This window comes from Aedes albopictus, chromosome 3 (assembly GCF_035046485.1).
Source record: "Aedes albopictus strain Foshan chromosome 3, AalbF5, whole genome shotgun sequence".
NCBI lineage: Eukaryota > Metazoa > Arthropoda > Insecta > Diptera > Culicidae > Aedes > Aedes albopictus.
The window spans coordinates 420,401,252-420,422,644 of NC_085138.1; the positions used below are offsets into that span (position 1 = coordinate 420,401,252).

At 40.3% G+C, this 21,393-nt stretch overlaps 1 protein-coding gene across 1 annotated transcript; it reads left to right on the top strand.

Moving 5' to 3' along the window:
• Positions 1–1,649: 1,649 nt before the first annotated feature.
• LOC109403372 (putative helicase MOV-10) lies at positions 1,650–20,407 on the top strand. Its single transcript, XM_062860696.1, has 6 exons — positions 1,650–1,864; positions 1,933–2,241; positions 2,295–3,036; positions 3,109–3,280; positions 3,340–3,644; positions 18,821–20,407. The coding sequence occupies exons 1-6, from the start codon at positions 1,822–1,824 to the stop codon at positions 20,268–20,270; spliced, it is 3,021 nt and encodes a 1,006-aa protein (XP_062716680.1). The 5' UTR covers positions 1,650–1,821; the 3' UTR covers positions 20,271–20,407.
• Positions 20,408–21,393: the final 986 nt, after the last annotated feature.

A 21,393-nucleotide genomic window follows, 5' to 3' on the forward strand; every position in this document is an offset into this window, starting at 1 on the left:
AAATAGAGAGCGAAAATGGTGCAAAATCGCTAATAGACCTCCGCTCGTACGTTTAATCGTTCTGGTGTCTTTTACGATAAGTGCGCGAATGGGCCAAATAATACTGCGCCGAAAACACCAACACGATTTACCGTACTGGCGGAGGTATACGAGCACTTGCGCTCAAAAATTTTCGCGCAACGCATAATATTTTCTCTGAGGTTGATGTTAAACAGGGAGTGAAAACCGCGGCTTTACCTTTCGGAAGCGATAGGCCTTTTCAGTTGACAGGTCCGCGCAGGCCACTGTTTACAACTGCCGAACAAAGGCGCAAACGCTAAATTGTCATTTTCATAGGAGAACTGTCAAAGGCCCGAGAAATCAGCTGATTTAAGACGTCAAATGAAAAGGTCCATAGGCCACGTGCACTTTTGTGCAAATCCCTCAATGAGCCATTTTACGAAGTGACAACAATGTTGATGATGACCCGCATAAAAGATAACCATAAGATTTGCTTAACCACCCATTCGGGATACAGTTCGAACCAGGGAGAACAGTATGCGATATTGTTGAACCGTCTACATTACGGTCCGAGTATGGTGTTGGTTTATTGACCAATCCAAATTCCTGTGTGTTAGTGGTTTGTGTTCAGATTTCCCGTGTTAATCTATCTGTAAGAACTTTGTAAACATCTTTTGTTCTCACGTATATGGATAGGCTTGCATTAGGTTTCGTGAGACATTTTTTGGACAACTCAATTATAGGGGATATCAGGGGACCCGCATGCGGCAAGGTAGGCCTACTGCTTATCTTTTGCGAGTGTGTTAGTGTGACTGGCAACGCGACCAGAAGCCTGCTCGAATCCTGCTTGGAAATCGGTTTGTTTTGTCGATGGGGATGGCCCGCGAAATCGCATTGTGTTGTTTGGGAAGGCCCGCTCGATGCATGTTACCCAACGTCTCCACTAGACAGAAATGTCTTGCCATTTTGCTGCCAGAAAGAGAAAACGTAACAGAAATGATCAACACCGCTGCTTTCCATGCAAACAGCGAGAGAACATTTCTGTCATGACACATCTGTCCAGCAAAATGGCAAGACATTTCTGTCTAGTGGAGACGTCGGGTTAGGTAGGCGTAGTTTGTTCGAGTTTGACGTGCCTGCACCCTCCCTGGATGATATTGATTTTCACGGGTTATTGGACGCTACCTCCTGTAAAAATTCATTCATAAAATCGGCTCGTAAAATGGACTATAACAAAAAGTCGTGGGTAAATTCAACTCAAAATTGAATAGATATTATATATTTTCTGTCAATTTAGTAACATTTTTTTTAAAGTGTATATTGTTCGTGCAGTTGAAAATCGGAATTTTTGACACGCGAAATGGATTTTTCTCCTAAACCATGCGTCGGACGTACGTCGGGTAAAGTGCGCTGGATAGATGACCAGATCCGCTGCCCAGCGCACTACGTCCGACGTTAGGTTTCACGTATGGATTTGGCGAAAAATCGATTGTCGCGTGTGGGAAACTTCGGGTTTCAACCGCGACGACAATATATTAATTTTGAGTTCAAATTTGCGAGAGTGCGTTCAATGCTACTCTCAACTGACACCTTTCACTTCCGTTTTTTTTTGCGCCTTTTTTCTTCTTTATCACTGTGGTTGTCATTTTCATTGTTGACGACCGTTTCAGTTATATGGTTCACCGTTTTGTTCTGTTTTATATTTTTATCATATTTATGTGTGATTATTGGCTAGTTTTAGTTATAAATTGATTTACCGAGGCTCTTGTATCATATACTTGCTAAAATTCTGTTCTACCAGTGATAATACTACAGAAAGCAATGGAAATCATTCCCAATAAGTTTATGCAGCACCGATTCGATCGTAAGTGGTTCCCAAACGGTGTTCTATTTTGGGACACGACGTCATTGTTCGTCTTATTCCGTCCGTAGGTCAGAAACACGAAATTGAATCGTTTGTGGTGCGAATCTACCGGCACAATCTGATCAAGGATGGTGGCATCATAAAGAAGAAGCTCCGGGAAAAGCTGCTGGAGGAGATCCGCTTGCGACGTATCACCCGGGTCAAAATGGACGAACTGGGCTGGGTGCTGATGAATCACGGTTTGATAACGCGGTCCGCAACACTGAAGCAACCGGAACAAGGCGAAGGCGACGATGAGGAAGGTCCGAAACAGTTCAAGTTCAACATGGAACGGTTGAGGGACTTACTGGAGAAACACGAGCAACGGCTTCACGACGGTGGGGTGAGCTTAAATTCCAATCTAGGGAAAATCTAAAATTATCGATTTCAGAGCTGATTGCCAAGAAGCAGGACAAACGGTCGCTGGCCCAGGAGGCGATGCTTGCGAACAATGAAGCCCTTAAAGAAATCCGGAATATGCTAGAAGCAAAGCAGCCACTAGCGAAAATCTCGTACATCACGACAGTGGAACGTTTGCTGAAACACAATCAGGAACCGTCGTCGCGAAGATGCTTCGTCTGCCGGAAAAGCTTTCTCTCACCGGAGATCTATTCGAAACATTTCGAAACCGTGCACGGGGAAAGCTTCCGGATCGTTCCGTCAGTTGATAGCTTCGAAACGGGCCAAAAACTAGACGTGGTGCAGCACTACGACGCCGTGAGTCCGGTCACGCTGTTCACGATTCGGAACGCGTACCACATGGCCTTGCACATCGATTGTGTGCATCTGTACCACTCGACCAAGCAGCTGATGCCGGTCAATCGGGACGTTTGGCCGATCACGATCAACCCGGGCGACAGCTACAAGTTCTCCATCACCACGGGAATGTTCCTGGTGGCGGAGTATGACTACACCATTCTGGTGCAGCTCAGCCGGATACTGGAGTACGTGGAGCAGTACCACTTCCGGGTGTTGAAGGCACCAGTAGAGCTGCGAGTGACGGAGGATCCGATCGTGTTGGGTAAGCTGAAGGATTACCTCCCTCCGACGGAGCTGGTCGCCGTCTTTAAGAATAATTTTGAGATGGCTGATTCGTTTACTAAGAAGGAGCGCGAACTATGCGACAGTATCCAGTGAGTATGGGGGATTTAAAATAGTTGCGTTTACAAACAGATGAAATCGATAATATCCGATATTTCTCACAGATCGTTCATGCAGGTCGAGGAGACCAGTCGACTCAATGCTACCAACTACGTTGAGATGCTGCAGCTGATGAACAACATCGAGGACTACAACGTGAAGCACGAACTGTCTCGCTACGATATGGAGGACGTCCATCTCAAACCGTGTGGTCCTAAACGATTCTACAGCCTCAGGGTATGTGTGATGAGATTCAAGAGTAGTTTTGCGATTCCTAAATTTCCCAATCCTTGCAGCTGGCTCAGTTCAGTACGGCACCGAAATCCTTGGTGGAAGGTGACTACATCGAGCTGACCTACACGCGCCCGAACAAATCGATCAAAACCGTCATCGGCGTGATTTCGCAGCTCTGCGCCAACAAGGTGCTATTCGAGACGGAGGAACCGCTCCGGTACGATACCAAGTGGCGTATGAAGTTCAGTCCCAACCGAACGCCCATCCGGATGGAATATCAAGCACTGGAGATGGTGGAAAAGCAAGGCTTGAGTCCATTCTTCTTTCCCACGAAGATGACGGACGAAAAGGTCATGCCATTCGACAGGTAAGAAGGAACTATTTTTGAAAATCTGCAAATACCCGGGACGAACTAGAAAATGTTATGTTAGAGCTTTTTTTTTAAATTTTTTTTCTGTGTATGTATTGCTAATTCTACACTTTTATGTTAGATGTCAAGGATTGTACTTCAGCGACCATTTGTACAGCGGCCGTTCGCTCGTTGCAACATGTTTACATTGCAACGAGTGAATACCATTCGATAATTGCAACGTCATTTTGACACTAAAGTGCATCGGAATGCACTGACAGCATAACTGACAGCACGAATTTGACATTTGATTGGTTTTTAATTGCAAAAACTTGTCAAATTTTGCAATTAGCGGACTTGCAACTAAAAAGCGTTGCAATGAGCGACTTTGCCAGGCTTGACAGAAACTCCCTCGCGAGAAAATGAGGAAGCGATTTCGGCTATTTTCTGAGGAGTGAATATAAAACTCAAAAATCACAACGCAAATCTTCAACAGCACCGAGCGCGAGCTTGTCGCGCAGCGAGGAGTTCGTCCAACACTCATAATTGCTTGTTGTGTTTCTCACGTCCACTCCCACTCAAAAAGCTCTCGCGAGTTCCACTCCCATAAAAAGATAAACTCTCGAGGCGAAAATCGCACTCAAAAACTCGAAATAATCATCGGCTCTTTTTTCGTTCCCCTCTTCCTCGCTCAGTTTTTATTGCCTCGCTTTTTGGGGTTCATTCGCTCCCTCGCGACGAGGCAAAAACAAAACACCGCTCATGAGCATGTTGCAAAACTCTTTTGATTTCGAGGAGGATTATCAAGCCTGTTATCGAAATGCACCTTTCTTATGCCAAGTGTCCATTACAGCGGCCGTTCGCTCGTTGCAACATGTTTATATTGCAACGAGCGAATGCCATTCGCTAATTGCAACGTCACTTTGACACTAAAGTGCATCGAAATGCACTGACAGCATGACTGACAGCACAAATTTGACACTTGATTGCTTTTTAATTGCAAAAACTTGTCAAATTTTGCAATTAGCGGACTTGCAACTAAAAAGCGTTGCAATGAGCGGGTTTGCAACGAGCGAACGGGCGCTGTATGCCAAATGTCTTTAATAGGCCAAACGACCTTATGCCAAATTACTTTATACAAACCGCTCGTTGCAACGCTTTTTAGTTGTAAGTCCGCTAATTGCAAAATTTTACAAATATTTGCAACTAAGAGGCAATCAAGTGTCAAATGTGTACTGTCAGTCATGCTGGCAGTGCATTTTGATGCACTTTAGTGTCAAAGTGACGTTGCAATTAGCGAATGGCATGAACTTGTCCACGATGACGACGTCACACGCCAACTGACAGCATGCTGTGAAACGGTAAGGGAAGATTCAAATATTACGTCCATCGTTTTTCGGGATTTCTAGACCCCCCCCTTCCCCCCTCTGTCACGCACTTTTCCTATACCCAATACACGTACTGTCACACTTTTCTAGACCCCCCCCCCTCCTCCAAATCATGGACGTAATTTTTGAACGTTCCCTAACTGCGGGTCGTGTTTACTAAAATAATTGCTCACATCTTGCATCCGGCGAGATCCGGTGAACATCCAGTGAACTTTCAGTCGCTGGATGATCATGAATATGTCATATTTTGTCAACAGAAGACCTTGGACTACACCGTGGATAAGTCCATTCGCTCGTTGCAATAGTGGTTTCTGCTTTTAGTGGTGTTGCGTGTACGTACACGCTGCATTACACGAACACTACCTGAGTTACTGGTTGAAAATAGTAAACAAAGAACAGCTGTTCCCGGCAAAATCAAATGGGCATATTTTCAACCAGTAGATTTGCATTAGTGTTTGTGACACCGCGCTGCGAAACCACTATGTAAATACAGCGTCTGTTCGTTCGTTGCAAACCCGCTCGTTGCAAAGCTTTTTAGTTGCAAGTTCGCTAATTGCAAAAAAATACAAATTTTTGCAACTAAAAAGCAATCAAGTGTCAAATTTGTGCTGTCAGTCATGCTGGCAGTGCATTTTGATGCACTTTAATGTCAAACTGACGTTGCAATTAGCGAATGGCATTCGCTCGTTGCAATGTAAACATGTTGCAACGAGCGAACGGCCGCTGTAGCGAAAATAGCTTCAGAAACTCTCAGGTGAGTTCCACGCAAAGTATCTAAATACCAAGGTAAGAGACTCCCGCTAATATTCACGGATTAGTGAGAAAAGGAAAAAAGCAAAAAATAGTTATGAAGTTTGCGCAGATTTGTATGGGCACATCACTATTTAGCAAACTTTCTTAAGAAATTAAGCACTCCCATCTTAGAAGCAATTATTTAATTGCATCTCACTGTATTAAAAGTGACCTCCATGCAATAAAACAGGAAATATCGCCATTTGAAAATCGATAACATTTTTTTTTTAATTGGTTCTAAACATATTTTTTCAGCATTTATTGTCGGGCCGCCACCAAACCGGACTTCGCACAATCAAGTCGCGACGCGACCCAACTCGCGACGTTTTTGAATCATGTTAAAAGTAGTGCGCATCCTTCCCGTTGTTGTCAGCAACACAGCGCACTAGATGCGAAACAGATGCGACACTTGTGGTCCAAGGAAATGGCCATTTTTGATTGAATGTCTGTCCTGATTCCAACCGGATAGACAATAGAAACATCCAAACTTTTAAAACTTCACAAACTTTGCTAAAATAATGACATTTTAGTGTAAAAACACCTACTTTTCATAACTAACGCAGATGTGTTGGTGAGTCTCATTTTTGACATTTGCGGGAATCTCTTACCTTAGGTATTTAGATACGTTGAGTTCCACGGAGGTTTCATGGGGGTTCCAGAGGCGTTTCAAAGTGTTTCAATGCGTTTCATGGCCTTTCAGAAGGTTTAAAAGTGCCTTCAGAGGGTCTCAGGTGAATTTGACGGAGTTTTAATAGGGGTCTCAGGAGCGTTTCAAAACGTTTTAAAGGCGTTTCATGGCGTGTTAATGTGTTTCAGGAGGTTTAAGGGGGCTTCAGAGGCTCGCAGGTGAATTTCACGGAGGTTTCATGGGGGTTTCAGAGGCGTTTCAAGGCATTTCAGATGGTTTCCGATGAATATGAAGGGGCTTAAGAGGCTCGCAGGTAAATTTCACGGAGGTTTCATGAGGGTTTCAGAGGCGTTTCAGGAAGTTTCACAGGGGGCTTCAGAGGATCTCAGGTTTTGAGGGGTTTTAGAGGCGTTTCAAGTGTTTTCATTGCATTGCAGGCCGTCCCAGGAGGGTTTAGGAGGACTTAAGGGGGCTTCAGAGATGTTTCTATAAGGGTTTAAGAGGCGTTTCAAAGTGTTTCAAGGCGTTTCAGGTTGTTTTAATGCGGTTCAGGGCATCCCAGGATGTTCCAGAAGGATTTTAGGGGGCTTCAGAGGCTCTCAGGTAAATTTTACGGAGGTTTTATTGGGATTTTAGATGTGTTTCAGAGCGTTTCAAGGCGTTTCAGAGTATTTTAGGAGCACTCAGGTGAATTTCACAGAGGTACATATGTAGGGGTTTAATATTTAAGAGGAATTTCAAAGCGTTTCAAGACGTTTCAGGGCGTTTTAATACGTTTCAGTAGGTTTCCGGTGAGTTTGAGGGGGGCTTAAGAGGCTCGCAGGTGTATTTCACGGAGGTTTAACAACTCTTAATTCTGCTTTTTTTTCGTATATCAACTTTATCTGTAATCTTGAGTACTCCAACTGCTCTGAACACAATCAAATTCCATTTAGGTAACGTTACCTAAATGGAGGGACCTAAATAGATTTTACCTAAATGGATCCTACCTAAATGGAGGTTTCAGTGTAAAAAAATATAATAATGCTTCGTTATAACATTCACGAGACGCGACGCGAAACAAGACACGAAACCGGTCGACATTAACATATTTTTGCCTTTCTCGTACACCAAAGTGTACTGAAAGGCTATATATTCACTCAAAAAACCGAATTTCCGTGAAAAGGCTCGGAGGGTCATGTCACATATACCAATAAACTCAGTTCGACGTATTGAGGTGATGTCTGTATGTGTGTATGTATGTATGTCTGTGCGCAAAAAAGTTCACTAACTTTTAAAGCACTTACCATTGGCCGATTTAACCGATTATAGCTCGAATCAAACCGGGTTTTTACCGCATTGTTTGCTATTTGTAATGATCCGGATCGGTCGAGGCGTTCCGAAGTTATGGCCATTTCAGTGATCCGGACCAGCACCGACAGAGATGGCATAGATACACTGATAAACAGCTCTGCGTGCACATCTTCAATAAAATGTGCGCCTCTCTGTTTTGCTACGAATGTGGACCGGCAACAAACATACATCGCTCAGCCGTAAAACTTTGCGTGAGAGTGCGAACGTGTAAGTTGCCACACCAGCTGCGCGAGACGTCGCAGAGCTCAAACTTCTTCTGCGTGAGCTTCGCTCATTTGTAGTATGTAATGTGCTACACATCTGTGCTGTCTGAGCTGCAAGTTGTAGGCTCTCGGCAGTACAGAGTATGTACACGCTATTTTTTTTTCTCGCTCATCGGCTGTGTTGGCAACGCACAGAGCGCTGCAACACATGCACAAATGACCGAATGTGTTTAAAATGTGTGTGGGCCACACACATTCCATGTGTTCCCGGCCTCATACTCATTTTTGTGCGGCTCGGTGGAAACGGAACAGTCAATCGTCCCCTGAGCCGCAGTCAAACAGCTTGGCACATGTAAACATGAGGTGGATTTTCGGGATTTTTTCCATCGAAGAGCTGGAAAGCAGATGGAAATGGAAATGTTTTTGACGCATTTCCAACTGCTTCAGCTATTCGATGGAAAAAATCTCTGAAAATCATGAAAATTGCATTTTTTTTTTCAACTTCCCAAAACAAAAACTAGTATGGAAGCGGATTCCATATTCCAGGCGTTCCAAAGAATGTGTGTTTTCCACACATGGTGGAACCTTCACCCCCCCAACACAGGAATGAGTAAGGTCCATGCAACACACAAAATGTGCGGCATGTAAAGAGGGTCAATTTGAGAGCGACCAACACAGCCGCTGTGTCGGTGTTAGTTAGCGTGTAGCGCAGCGCTGCGATGTGAGCTGTGTGTTGGATTGTACTTTCTCTTGCTTTCCTGCGCTCACCGTCGTGCACGATGCGACAACGATGCCGAGCGCGTGCAGTCGAACCACGCAGAAGATAATTCTATACACGCACTCTTTCTCACCATGAAGGCTGTGTGTAATGTGTATTTTCTTTATCTTCTCACTAACCGCTCTGAGGTGCATGCCGTCTCTGAGCACCGATAGAACTGGCCGTATATGGAACTGAACCAAGCCCCATCATGCGGCACATCAAACTGCGATGATTTTTGTAACCTTTAGCATGGTTGACGAATTTTGTGCGGAAATCAACACTGGAGTCCAGAAATTCCACGATATCGGCTCAAAAATCAAGATGGTGGCTCCAAATTCAAGATTGCGGCTGTTTATTGTAGTTTTAGCACCTAAAATCATGCAATATGGGTATATTTTGTATGGGGAAGATGTCTGGACTCCACAAATGGCGACAAAAATATCCAAGTTGGCGGTCTAAAATCCAAGATGGCAGCTCCAAATTCAAAATGGCGGCTGTTTAATGGAGTTATTCGGGGTCAGAAAATAATGACCAGAAAATCCCAACAAACATTTTTGCTGTACAAGAGTGGAATAAACTACTCTTAAGCAAACTTTAGCTTAAGAAACTGTTATTCAGCTAGTTCTGTTACTGGTGGCCCAAAATCCAAGATGGCGTCTGTTTAATGGAGCTTTAGGCCCTAAAACCATGCAATATTGGTATATTTGGTGTGGGGTAGATGTCCGGAGTCTAAAAATGATGACCAGAATATCCAAGATGATGTTCTAAAATCCAAGATGTCGTCCCAAACTCAAGATGGCTGCTGTTCAATGGTGTTTCAAGCTAATAACAGGGTGGCCACAGACTCGGGAATTTCGGGAAATGCGGGAAAAGTTGGGAATTGAAATTCATCGAGAAACATGCGGGAATAAGTCGGGAATTTTGTTTATGATCGGGAATTTTCAAAATGATGTGTACCGCCTCCAGAATGTGAACTCGAACCTTCGATTTAGCACTTGACTCACTTCAAATCCAGATTCTTACACAGTTTCACAAGTCTCACACAGAAATTTCAAAATCCAAATGATGCAGATGAGCATCAGTTTCTTAATTATGAGTGATTTTTTGTTTGACAGAGATTATCCAGGTGACAGGTTTTCATTGTCTGGATGATCGAGATAACGATTAAACTTTAAATTTAGGCACAAACATATTTTAAATCACAAATTATGTTTCAAACAACTAGAAAAAAACTTATCTAAAAAACGTGAAAATATATCGTAGAAATAATTCTGGTAGATAAATTTTGAATGATTATGAAATGTCAGAAAATATTTCTCCAACATTCTCGCTACACATTTCTTAAATGGAGGAGAACGTGCCTTTGCTCTTCTTTACTGATACCTGGTTAATTATATTATGATTTTGGTCGAAATATGAAGTGACCGAACGTGCGAAAATTGATTTTTAACCTACTTAGAAATGTCGCAACTCAATTTGGATTAGTGTAGGTATATTGTTGCTCTTAATTAGCTTAATGATGCGCAACAGAAAAAAATAGATTCAAATTTACTTCGCATGTGCTTCTAGCGACGACTTCGATTTTGTGGTGCGACGATAATAGCCTAATGATAAAGTTAACCGAAAATTATTCAAATCATTCGCATAAAACTATTATTTTAACTAGAAGCATAGACTCTTGAAATTCTTGCAATGATTTCCCACGGAATATCTCACAAAGCTCTTTGTCGAGAAATCCAGTTCGAGTATAATCGAAGAATCACGTACAGCGTCCGTTCGTTCGTTGCAAACCCGCTCGTTTCAACGCTTTTTAGTTGCAAGTTCGCTAATTGCAAAATTTGATATGTTTTTGCAATTAAAACGCAATCAAGTGTCAAATGTGTGCTGTCAGTCATGCTGTCAGTGCATTTCGATGCACTTTAGTGTCAAAGTGACGTTGCAATTAGCGAATGGCATTCGCTCGTTGCAATGTAAACATGTTGCAACGAGCGAACGGCCGCTGTAGTTTGCAGAGTTTTAACTGTCCACTGCCAGAAAACTCTAAGAAAATCTATTTTAGCTGAAATCACCTGGAATTTTGGTGGTAATCAGGGATTTTTCGTCGATGAGAATTTTTGTATTTTTAAAAACTTTCAAAAGAATTATCTGACTGAGACCATGGAGAAATTAGTGACATAATTTTAGAGATTATATTCAGATGTTTTCTGTAGTAGCTCCTCGTAGTAGATAGGAATTTTGCCGCAATGTCTGGCTGAACTTTGCGTCAAGGTTTAATTTTTTTTTTCATCGAAGCTTTTTGAAATAATTCTTTAATTCGCCAGTGAAGGACTTCCTGAAATGATTGCGCTTTGTATGAGTTTTTAACGGTATTTCTAGAAATTTCACAATGAGTTCATAGAAAAGCTCCCTGCAATCACCAAAGCCATAATAATATTAACAATTTCGTATAGTGAAAGTTTCGGAGTTTTTATGGAGTTATAAATTTATATGATGAAATACTGGGAGAAATTTTTTAAGTATTTTCTGTGTAAGAATTTGTAGAATTATGGGATGAATTTAAAAATAAAAACCTACCACCTTGAAATTACCGACATTAAGGACAAACTTGTTAAAATCCCAAAGTGGCCGCTACAAAGGCCGATTTTGGCACCTACTCACGATTTAAAACGCACAAATGTCGTAGTAAACAAAACCAGCGCTCATGATCTTCACATTTTAAGCTAAATATAATAAAAATACAAAATACACCGTTGCTTGAAGCATCCCTGGCCAAGATCACAGGGTTCGACGGTATTAAAGTGAAGGATGTTAATTGTAATTCTTGTAATGAAAATATCACCTTTAACACTTTAATGCGCCTCCAACGGCTCATTGCGAACCGGCTGCTACATGGAGTATGGCTGATTTATCAGAAATGCTCGATAAACAGGAGGGACCTGCTGGGGCCTAGTAGTTTCTATACCCAGAAAACAGTTCTGGTCGATTGAGTCTGGAATGGTTTCGAGAGTCGTTGTGAATCATAATGCATTTTTTTGTGTTTTGTGATGAGTCTCGGAATCTTTTTTGAGTCAGCAGACTTTGAACTGTTTCCTGGGCTTCCCACTATTCGGTTAATTTTAACAAATACACTATACTAATACAAATTTAATTCAAATATGAAATAATTAGTAGTATCTCGCGTATTCAATTTGCTAATACATAGTTCTCAACATTTGATGTGCTTTCGTGATTCAATTTCTCTATAATTTTCAATATCAATTTAAAATAACTAAGAAACTAATAGTGGGAAGTGCAGCATTTAACAGTGCTTGCTTATAGATTCGAAGCTAACGTGTGATCAAGACGAAATCGACAAAAACTGACCACTTCGACTTTGACTAACGTAGACTATTTATGACAAATTAGATATTTTTTCGACTGAGTGTATGAAAGATTTTCTTTAATATGGACTTATTTGGACCGATGCTGATAGTCCTAGGGATGTTGACGAAAGACAACTTTCAAAGATAATAAAAACAATACTAAAATGAGGATCAACAAAAATGGACATAACAAACACATCGACTATCTAACAGATCATAGGCACACCAAAGATTACTGAATTATAGGGCACAATAACATTCTTTAAACCTTGACATGACAAAAAAAATACAAAATTGACCATATGACAAAACCGAAACTTTCACACCTTCTACCGTAACCTTCTGAGTCAGTACGCAACAGTGTCTTACTGGACGACATGTTCCGTGCACGGCTGGTGAACTGCTTCTGAAGGATTACGTACTCTATCCTATCCAAAGGCCTAGTGAACTGTCGTTGTCCGCGCAAACGCGAGACGCTTGTGCGTACAGTGATGGGAGAGGTTTCTACGTCCGTCGGCGTGCCGCTAGGAACCTTTCTAAAAAAAAAAAATAAAAAAAAAAAATAAAAAAAAAATACACCGTTGCTTGAAGCATGCATGCCCCTTGAGATTGATATCGCTGTAGTTCTGATGCATTGTTGAAACAAGATTTCAAGACGTTTGTCCTTAAACCGGGAGCAAAATTGCAAGTTGAAAACCAGCAGACAGGATTTTCTAAATTTTTAATGAAACATTTCAATGTGCCTTCCGAAGGAATTCCTGGTGTAACCAATGGAAAACACGAAAAGCTTCTTACATCAATTCCTTAAGACAGACATGTGAATATTACAGTAGAGGAGTTTTTAACCTTAAACCCTAATGCAAATCCGAAGAATTACTTTAAGACAGGAGAACACATTTTGTTCTGAAAGAATTCTAATACCATTTCTTATAGGTACCTATATCATGACTTTTTTGCGTTATTCTAGGTTAATCACATGGTTAATCCAATGGTCTAAATGCTACTCAAAATCGGCTGTAAAATGAATCTATTTGAACTCCTAGAGAAATTCGGCAAAAATTGGACAAATTATTTTTTTTTAAGATGTTTACTCTACGCATCAGTTTCCATCAAAAGTTAGCCACAAGTTTCCAAGTTTTTCAAAATTGGGACTTCAAATTAAGCCCATAATATCGATTTTTTACTTAAATATCTTAAAAGAGCCTTACCCAACACTCCAGAAATTTCATTTTTTGTTTTTCGGGTTTTGAGGATTTCTCTAAAAATTCAGGTACAAATTACACAAGTTTACAAAATAAAACGAAAGTCGTGAACTTCTGTCAACGACCAAAATTTTTGAAGCACAATTTAGTGCTGATTTCGAAACAGACCTTCAAAAAATTTAAAGTAGAACAGTTTTTGAGATTTAGCTCAATATCGAGTTTTGCAACTTTTCAAAATATGTAATTTACTAAAATTCAAATATATTGCGTTTTGTTCAACCAATTTTAAATCTTTTTCCATAAATTAAAAGCTGAATACAATACCATTCGGTCATCTGAATACAGGTTTTGCGTCAGATTGATGAAACTCAAGATATTGGCGAGTTTTAGGGACGATCTTCTTAAATTTTAGCAAAATTCCCAAAAATTTTTGAAGAAATGTATTTTTTTCAATAAGAAAAAACCAACTTAAAAATTCTTTCTCGACGTTTTTTTGACATATCATATGTAGGCGAGTTACAGTAAAAAATTCAGCTCAATCGGAGCATTGATTACGGAAAATGAGGTGTGTGAAGTGAGCGACGTTGCTTAAAAATAGAACAAAAATCGATTTCAAATCATCATCCTTGTATGGAAAGTTGAAAAATTTTCCGCTCTACTGTAATTTTTTTCCTTCGCGTTTTCGAACTCAGGGCATGATTCTACACCAAAAATGATCATCAGCTTACCGAGTTCAAAAATGCTGTAAACTAGTGTTATTTATATATAGAAAACCCTTTATGAAATTCATTTGATATTATCAAAAAGTTTTGAGAAAAATTCCGCTAAGGAATTCATTGCTAGTGCTCCCATAGTAAACACACATTTTTTTGAAAATTACTAATTACTACTGATTAGAAATTTTCCACAGAAGTTTATATGTATCTTTAGGAATTTTCCAAAAGTTTTGACATAATATCGCCAGCAAGTCACTGCAAAAAACTGTTATATACAGGAAATATTAAACTATGTGTAATCTAATGGATTTCGGATAATTAAGAATCTGTTGATTTGTATATGAACCTGTTTATATAACGGAATTCAATTTTCTGAATAATCTTCTGGAGGATCGACTGAGGATTTTAATCTACGATTTAAACGGCTACGCAGTCTTTTAATTTGGGAAAACGAGGTTTATTATTTGTATAATTATTTGTATAATTTTTTGTAAACTCAACTATTAAATAAATTTCCTGATTTTTTACCAGCAGAGAGCTGTGTTCATAAAAATAGCAGTGAAAACCGTTTTCCATACAAAATGGCCAAATTCGGCATGCTGTAACTTTGTTCACCTATGAGCGATTGAGTTGAAAATTTGACAGCGAACTACAAATATGGTGAATATTGTTATAGCAAAATCTGAGAGTTTTCGAAGCACGTGGAAAAAAAGTTAAACACTATGTGAATTTGATCAATATAATAGCAGTGTTTGTTCTGATTTTTTTAATTCAACAAACAATTTTAAAAAATTTAAATTTAAGCATTAACTTTTAATCAAGGCGGAAACTGTTCTAATAGCGTGCGAAAATATTTCTTGCTTCTTCAAAGTAAAGCTACCTTTCAATTTATGTACACTGCTATTATTTTGAACAATTTCACATAGTGTTAACTTTTTTCCAAGTCCTGCGATAATTCTCAGATATTGCTATAACAATAAGGCATTGCCCAGTTAGAATCCGGACGCAGATAATCACTTATATCTCTGAGGTGGAATAACAAACAGAAAAGGTTAAGCCCTCAAAACAAAGATGATTTACTGTAGTTTCATGGAAAAATATCATTAAAATTATTTATTTTAATTTTTAATACATTTTCTCAATTTTTCCGTGATAACTTCCTTAAAAATCTGCACAATGGTAGTAAATTTTAACAGCAACCCCTTCGGCGTACTTGTTTAACAATCGGGTCATCTATGTAGTGTCCTGAGACCCTCTACCAGTCTGATTAGGATTCCAAAGAAACTTTGCCAAATATTTCTCTTCTTTTGAAATTAAGGGCTATTCAGTGAATTCCAAAGAAGCGAAATTTGAGTGTTTTTTCGTTAATAAACACTATTTAACAGTGATTACACCACTGCACATCTCAGGCTATCGTGATAGCTCACGAAAGTAGCTCAAACCTCTACAGATCCCCTGTGTGCATTTTTGAAAAGCAGCACGTGATTCTTGAGGTCATCATCTTTGTGCACATCTGGTGTCAAAATCGTGATGTGAGAAAACGATGTCCAGAGCTCGAACTTCTTGGCAAATCTTGGAATTCCAAGCAGATTTATCCATGAACCCAAACTTCAATCTTCCTTGCACACTTCCTCATGGCATGGTTAACAACATCTGACAAGGGAAGGTTACGATGGTGTCCCCCGGGGATTTCAACCGGACTATTTTTGTTGCATTCTACTTGTGGAAATATGAATAAATCCAAAGCCTTTCGGGTGATGGGCCAGTGGTGTAGTCAGGAGGGGCCCTCAAAGGAGAAAATTATGCAAAATATAACATTATTGAAAATGTTCAAACGTCATCAAAATGCAAATTTCACAATGTATTGTAGTAGAAACAGACAGAATATGCATAAAAACATGATTTCGTATCAAATTTAATTTACCATAGGCGTTACCAGGGTAAGAACCAGTTGAAGTTATTTTAATAAAAATGTATCACCTTGTTTATCACCCATCGCACCCTGGCAACGCCTATGGTAAATTATTTTTATCACGAAAACTTGTATTTATGCATATTCTGTCTGTTTATACTGTAATACATTTTGAAATTTGCATTTTGATGACGTTTGAGCATTTTCAATAATGTTATATTTAGCATAATTTGTACCTTTGAGGGCCCCTCCTGACCACACCACTGGCCCATCACCCGAAAGGCTTTGGATTTATTCATATTTCAACAAGTAGAATACAACAAAAATAGTCCGGTTGAAATCCCCGGGGGACACCATCGTAACCTTCCCTTGTGAGCATATCACACATAATGGTTTTGGAGATATTAACCTTTTTCACGAGTGATGTACCTGACCACCCTAAATTTTTAGCGTGTTTGTGCAAGATTTTTTTCCTTCGCTTGTCTTCAATCTGAAATAACTTTTCACTCGTAGCAAGAAAATCGATGAAAGTTTCACCATCAATAGAGGACTTGTTTATGATCAAACTGCTGTGAAAAAAATTTGATTATGATCATTTAGAGCATCACATTAATTTATCCTTTGCGTCCGGATTCTAACTGGACAATGCTTTATTCACCATATTTGTAGTTCGCTGTCAAACTTTCAACTCAATCACTCATAGGAGAACAAAGTTACAGCATGCCAAAGTTGATCATTTTGTATGGAAAACGGCTTTCACTGCTATTTTTATGAACACAGCTGTATGTAAGATAATAGAGTCTTGTACCATTTGAGCAGGTGTACCTATTTTGGGCACTTGCCGCTAAGTCATTTTCAAACCGATTGATTTGAAATTTTGTATATAGTTAGGCACGTACAGTGTCTAACTCTGTACAAAAATTGAAATCAATCGGTTTGAAATTGACTTAGTTATAGCGACAAGTGCCCAAAATAGGTACACCTGCCCAAATGGTGCATTACCCTATCACAGACTGTACTGTTGCAATAAACTTTTTCCAGGAAATTTGTAAAGAAATTCCTCGAAGAATTTCGCCAACGTCAACATACACCTTCATTATTAAAATAGCCTTAAAAACTCCTTTTTAAAAGTGTTTCATTGGAACTTCTTCACAGTGTTGCAAAAATTCATCTCTTTCATTTGAACACTAACCAACAAATCTTTTCAGTCATTTTTCCTTCTATTCATGTTCAAAACGATTTCATTCAATCATAGCACCTATCAAATGAGAAGCGAATCCTTGTCAATTGAATACATTGTCACTCAAATGAGAAGCTGGGCACGATACACGAAATATCAAATGTCGGGTCAAAGTCGAGTCAATTTTTATTGAATGTTGGGCCACTGTTAGACCAACATCGAACAAATATTGGGTCCATGTTGGGTTTGGTGGCCAAAATAAAAATAGGTAAATGATAGGTTGATGTCGGGTTTGAAGTCATCAATTTGCTTCCTAGCTGGAGTTCAATTTAATGATATTATGGTTCCAGTTCAAACCCGAATTAGCGACATTTTTTCTTTGACTTCCGCTGATGTTGTATTGCGTTAAACACAATGTCGGAAGTGGGGCGCTGTATAGAGCATCAGGTTTACAATACAGCGCCCCACTTCCGACATTGTGTTTAACGCAAGGCAAAATCAGCGGAAGTCAAAGAGAAAATGTCGCTTATTCGGTTTTGAACTGGAAACATAATATGTGCCTTGATTGAGCCTGGAGCTGATGTCAATTGTATGATCAGAGGATATTCAATTGATATTCCGATAGTAAATGGAAAAATGAGTGGTTACCATTCTCAATTTCAGCTTTAAATGTCGGTTGATAGTGACACTTCTCAGCACTACTTCTTCAAGCTTTTATTGCTGTGGAGCGGACCTGGTGTGATGGTTAGAACACTTGATTATCACGCCGAGGACGTGGGATCGAATCTCACTCCCGACAAACTCGCCAAAATGTGAGTTCTTCCTTCGGAAGGGAAGTAAAGTGTGGGTCCCGAGAAGCCTAGGGCTAAAAGTCTCGTTAATACAGATAAAACAAATTGCTTTTCTCAAGGAGTTCACAACAATCTTTTAGGAATTCCGACACAAATATGTTCAAGTATGGGGTTACGTTACAAAATTTTGTAGAACAGTCACTGTATCAGAATGACATTGTAAATATTTCAATAAGTTTTACAGATCCACTTAAAAGTTTGGATTCTTGGATGTTTTATATGCACCACATGTATATAAAGAAAAGTTCGGAAAATTAAAAATCAATGCGGGAAATAATCGGGAAAAATGCGGGAATTTCAATTTTGATATTGTGTGGCCACCCTGAATAAATCATTCAATATCTGTCGTAGAGAGGATTTCAGGAGTCCAAAAACAGCAACCAGAATAACCAATATGGCGGTCCAATATTCAAGATGGCGATTGTTTAATAGAGCTGTAGGTTCTAAAACCATTCAATGTAGGGTCCAAAAATGGCGACCAGAATTCCCAATATGGTGGACTTAAATATCATAATGGATATTTGTTAAACGTATGAAAGTGCGATATTCATCAACATGTCACTTAAGTTTTGTTGAAATGGGTTTCTGAAGGCATGAGAAAGGCGCCAACATCGCTTTGTGGAATAATTAAGGGGTTTAAAATTAATATGACCTTGACGATTGTAAGAACCATAAGCGTTGTCTTGTATCACGTCGCGTCTCGTGAATGTCGTGTTTGTTCTTAGGTTCTTACGCACAAAGTGCAATCACTTATAGTGCTACACTCCAAACATTTAAAATTCGTTCCGGGTATTTGTAGACTGTTTTTCTAGTAGAATTTCAAAGAAACCTAACACGTTCCGTTCAGAAATCAAATCGAATGGTTCAACACTAATCTGGCCGGCAACGACGAACAGCAAACGGCCGTAGTGAACATCATCAATGAGACGGCTCGTCCTTCGCCGTTCATTCTGTTTGGACCACCCGGAACGGGTAAAACCTCAACGTTGGTCGAAGCGATCGCACAGATTTGGAAGCTCAAGCCGGATGCTCGGATTCTCGTGACGGCGTCCTCCAATTTCGCTTGCAATGAACTGACCGAACGGCTGCTGAATATCATCCCCAAGGAGGATATTCTCCGGTTCTTCTCCAAGCAAGCCGAACGAATGATGGCGGATATGCCATTCCGTTTAGTCGAGTGTTCCAATCTAAACACGGGAACGTATCGACTGCCTTCCAAGGAGGAATTGTACGGAAGACGTATCGTTATCAGCACTTTGACGTCCGCTGGTAAATTGGTCCAGGCCCGGATCAAACCCAAACATTTCACGTTTGTTTTTATCGATGAATGCGGAAGTGCTACGGAAGCGTCCGCTCTGGTCCCGATTGCCGGAATTATTACAACGCAGAAATCGATCAACGGTACCATCGTTCTATCCGGCGATCCAAAGCAACTCGGTCCAGTAACCCGTTCGGACTTTGCCGCCAGCATGGGATTACGCATCTCCATGCTTGAGCGTTTAATGAATCTTCCACTGTACCAGAAAGATCCGGAGACCAACCGGTACAACGCTAAGGTCATAATCAAGCTCCTTCGGAACTATCGTTCCCACGAGGCCATCTTGAGCTTCTCCAACGAACGGTTCTATCAGAAAGAACTACAACCCTGTGCCTCGCCAGACGACGTCGATTGGGCCCTCGGATGGCCGGAACTTCCTTCGGCCCGATTTCCAATCATCTTCGAGTCCACCATGGGCAAATTGGCCCGGGAAAAAGACTCCACCAGTTACTACAACCAAAAGGAAATTGAACTGGTAGAATTCTACACCCGGCAGATTCTCTCCGACGGAATCAACGGGCGATCCATCGAGCAGGCGGCCATCGGGGTCATCAGCCCATATAAGAAGCAGTGCATCAAGCTGAAGCAAATGTGCCAGCGGCACGGTTGGAACGAGATCGACGTCGGTTCCGTGGAGGCCTTCCAGGGTCGCGAGAAACCGATCATGATCCTGACCACGGTGCGGTCCGGTGCCACCGGGGTCGGTTTCCTGAGCAACGTCAAACGGTTGAACGTAGCCCTGACGCGCGCCAAGGCATTGCTCGTTGTGATCGGAAATCCGGAAACCCTACAGCAGGATCCGAACTGGTTCGAGTTCATTCGGTATTGCTTCCGGGCGGGTGCGATCCGAGGGGTGAAGTTCGAGCTGGACGAGAAACAACACCAGGTGAAGGAACTCGACGCAAAGGATGCGTACCTGACGTTGATCCAGGAGAAGCTCGACAATATCATCAAGCATATGGAGGCGGTCAAGATGTAAGAACGGATGGAAGTGTGATATTTTTACTAACAAGTCCTAAACGGTGCCGAAGTAGCTTTTTTATTTTTACTCTTTTTATAACTGTTGTTTTGTACTCTATTGTAAGAATTATTTTTGAATAAATTTGTAGTGTGAAGCTAGTTATGTTCAAGCCGAAACATAAACTTTTCTCTTCCCTATGCGTCAGATGAATAATCCTAAAGTAATGTCAATAGGGTCCTAAAATTAAAGACAAAATCTCGCTTTTATTGAATAATACGATCAAGCATGGTATTCTAATCGGAATAGTACTTTGCTCGAACTTTAAAAACAAAGGAACAATGAGAAAATTCGAAATAAGTAAAAAGGTAAATAGTTCTACTTTGACACTTGAGGTCAACCTTGTGTGACGGAGCTCGACATTTTTCGCACTGGGAATTCAAAAATGTTCCTATCTGACATACACGGTGAAAAAAAATCACTCAAAGTATGTGTTATAAGCCTGACGACAAAAGACGACAAAAGACTAAAAAAATAAAAATTATATATTTTCAACTACGGTTGATAAAAAACGTCAAAAAATGAGTAAATATGTATGTATGTAAATATATTGTGGTTTAAAACAAGAATCCAGATAGGACTTTAGGAGCCTATTGACGTATTCCCGGAACGATCCTTGGACGAATTCTTGAAGGTAATCTCGTAAAAGCCTTGAAACTATCTTTGGAAGAAATCTTCAAGGTATCCCTGTAGAAGTTCTTGAAGGGAATCCCTAAAGAAATTCTTGAAGAATTTCCTGGAAGTATTTCCGGAGAACTCTCAAAAAATCCTTGGAAAAACTTTTGAACTCACCTGTCAGAAATTACGGAACGAGTTGCTGGAATATATTAATAATGGAAATATGTCTAGAGGAATTTAACATGGAATTCCTTAAGGAATTCCTGTTACAATAAAAAAAATCCAGGAGGAATCCCCGAGAGAATTTTGAAAAGAGTCTTCCCTGGGTGAATTTTTGGAGAAATGTCTGACAATCTCTGGAGGAATTACTGGAAGAAATCCTAGGTTAAGTCCTAAAGCAATCGTTGGAGGAAACCTTTGAGACATTTCAGGGGAAATTTTGAAGGAATCCTTTGACCATTTTTTT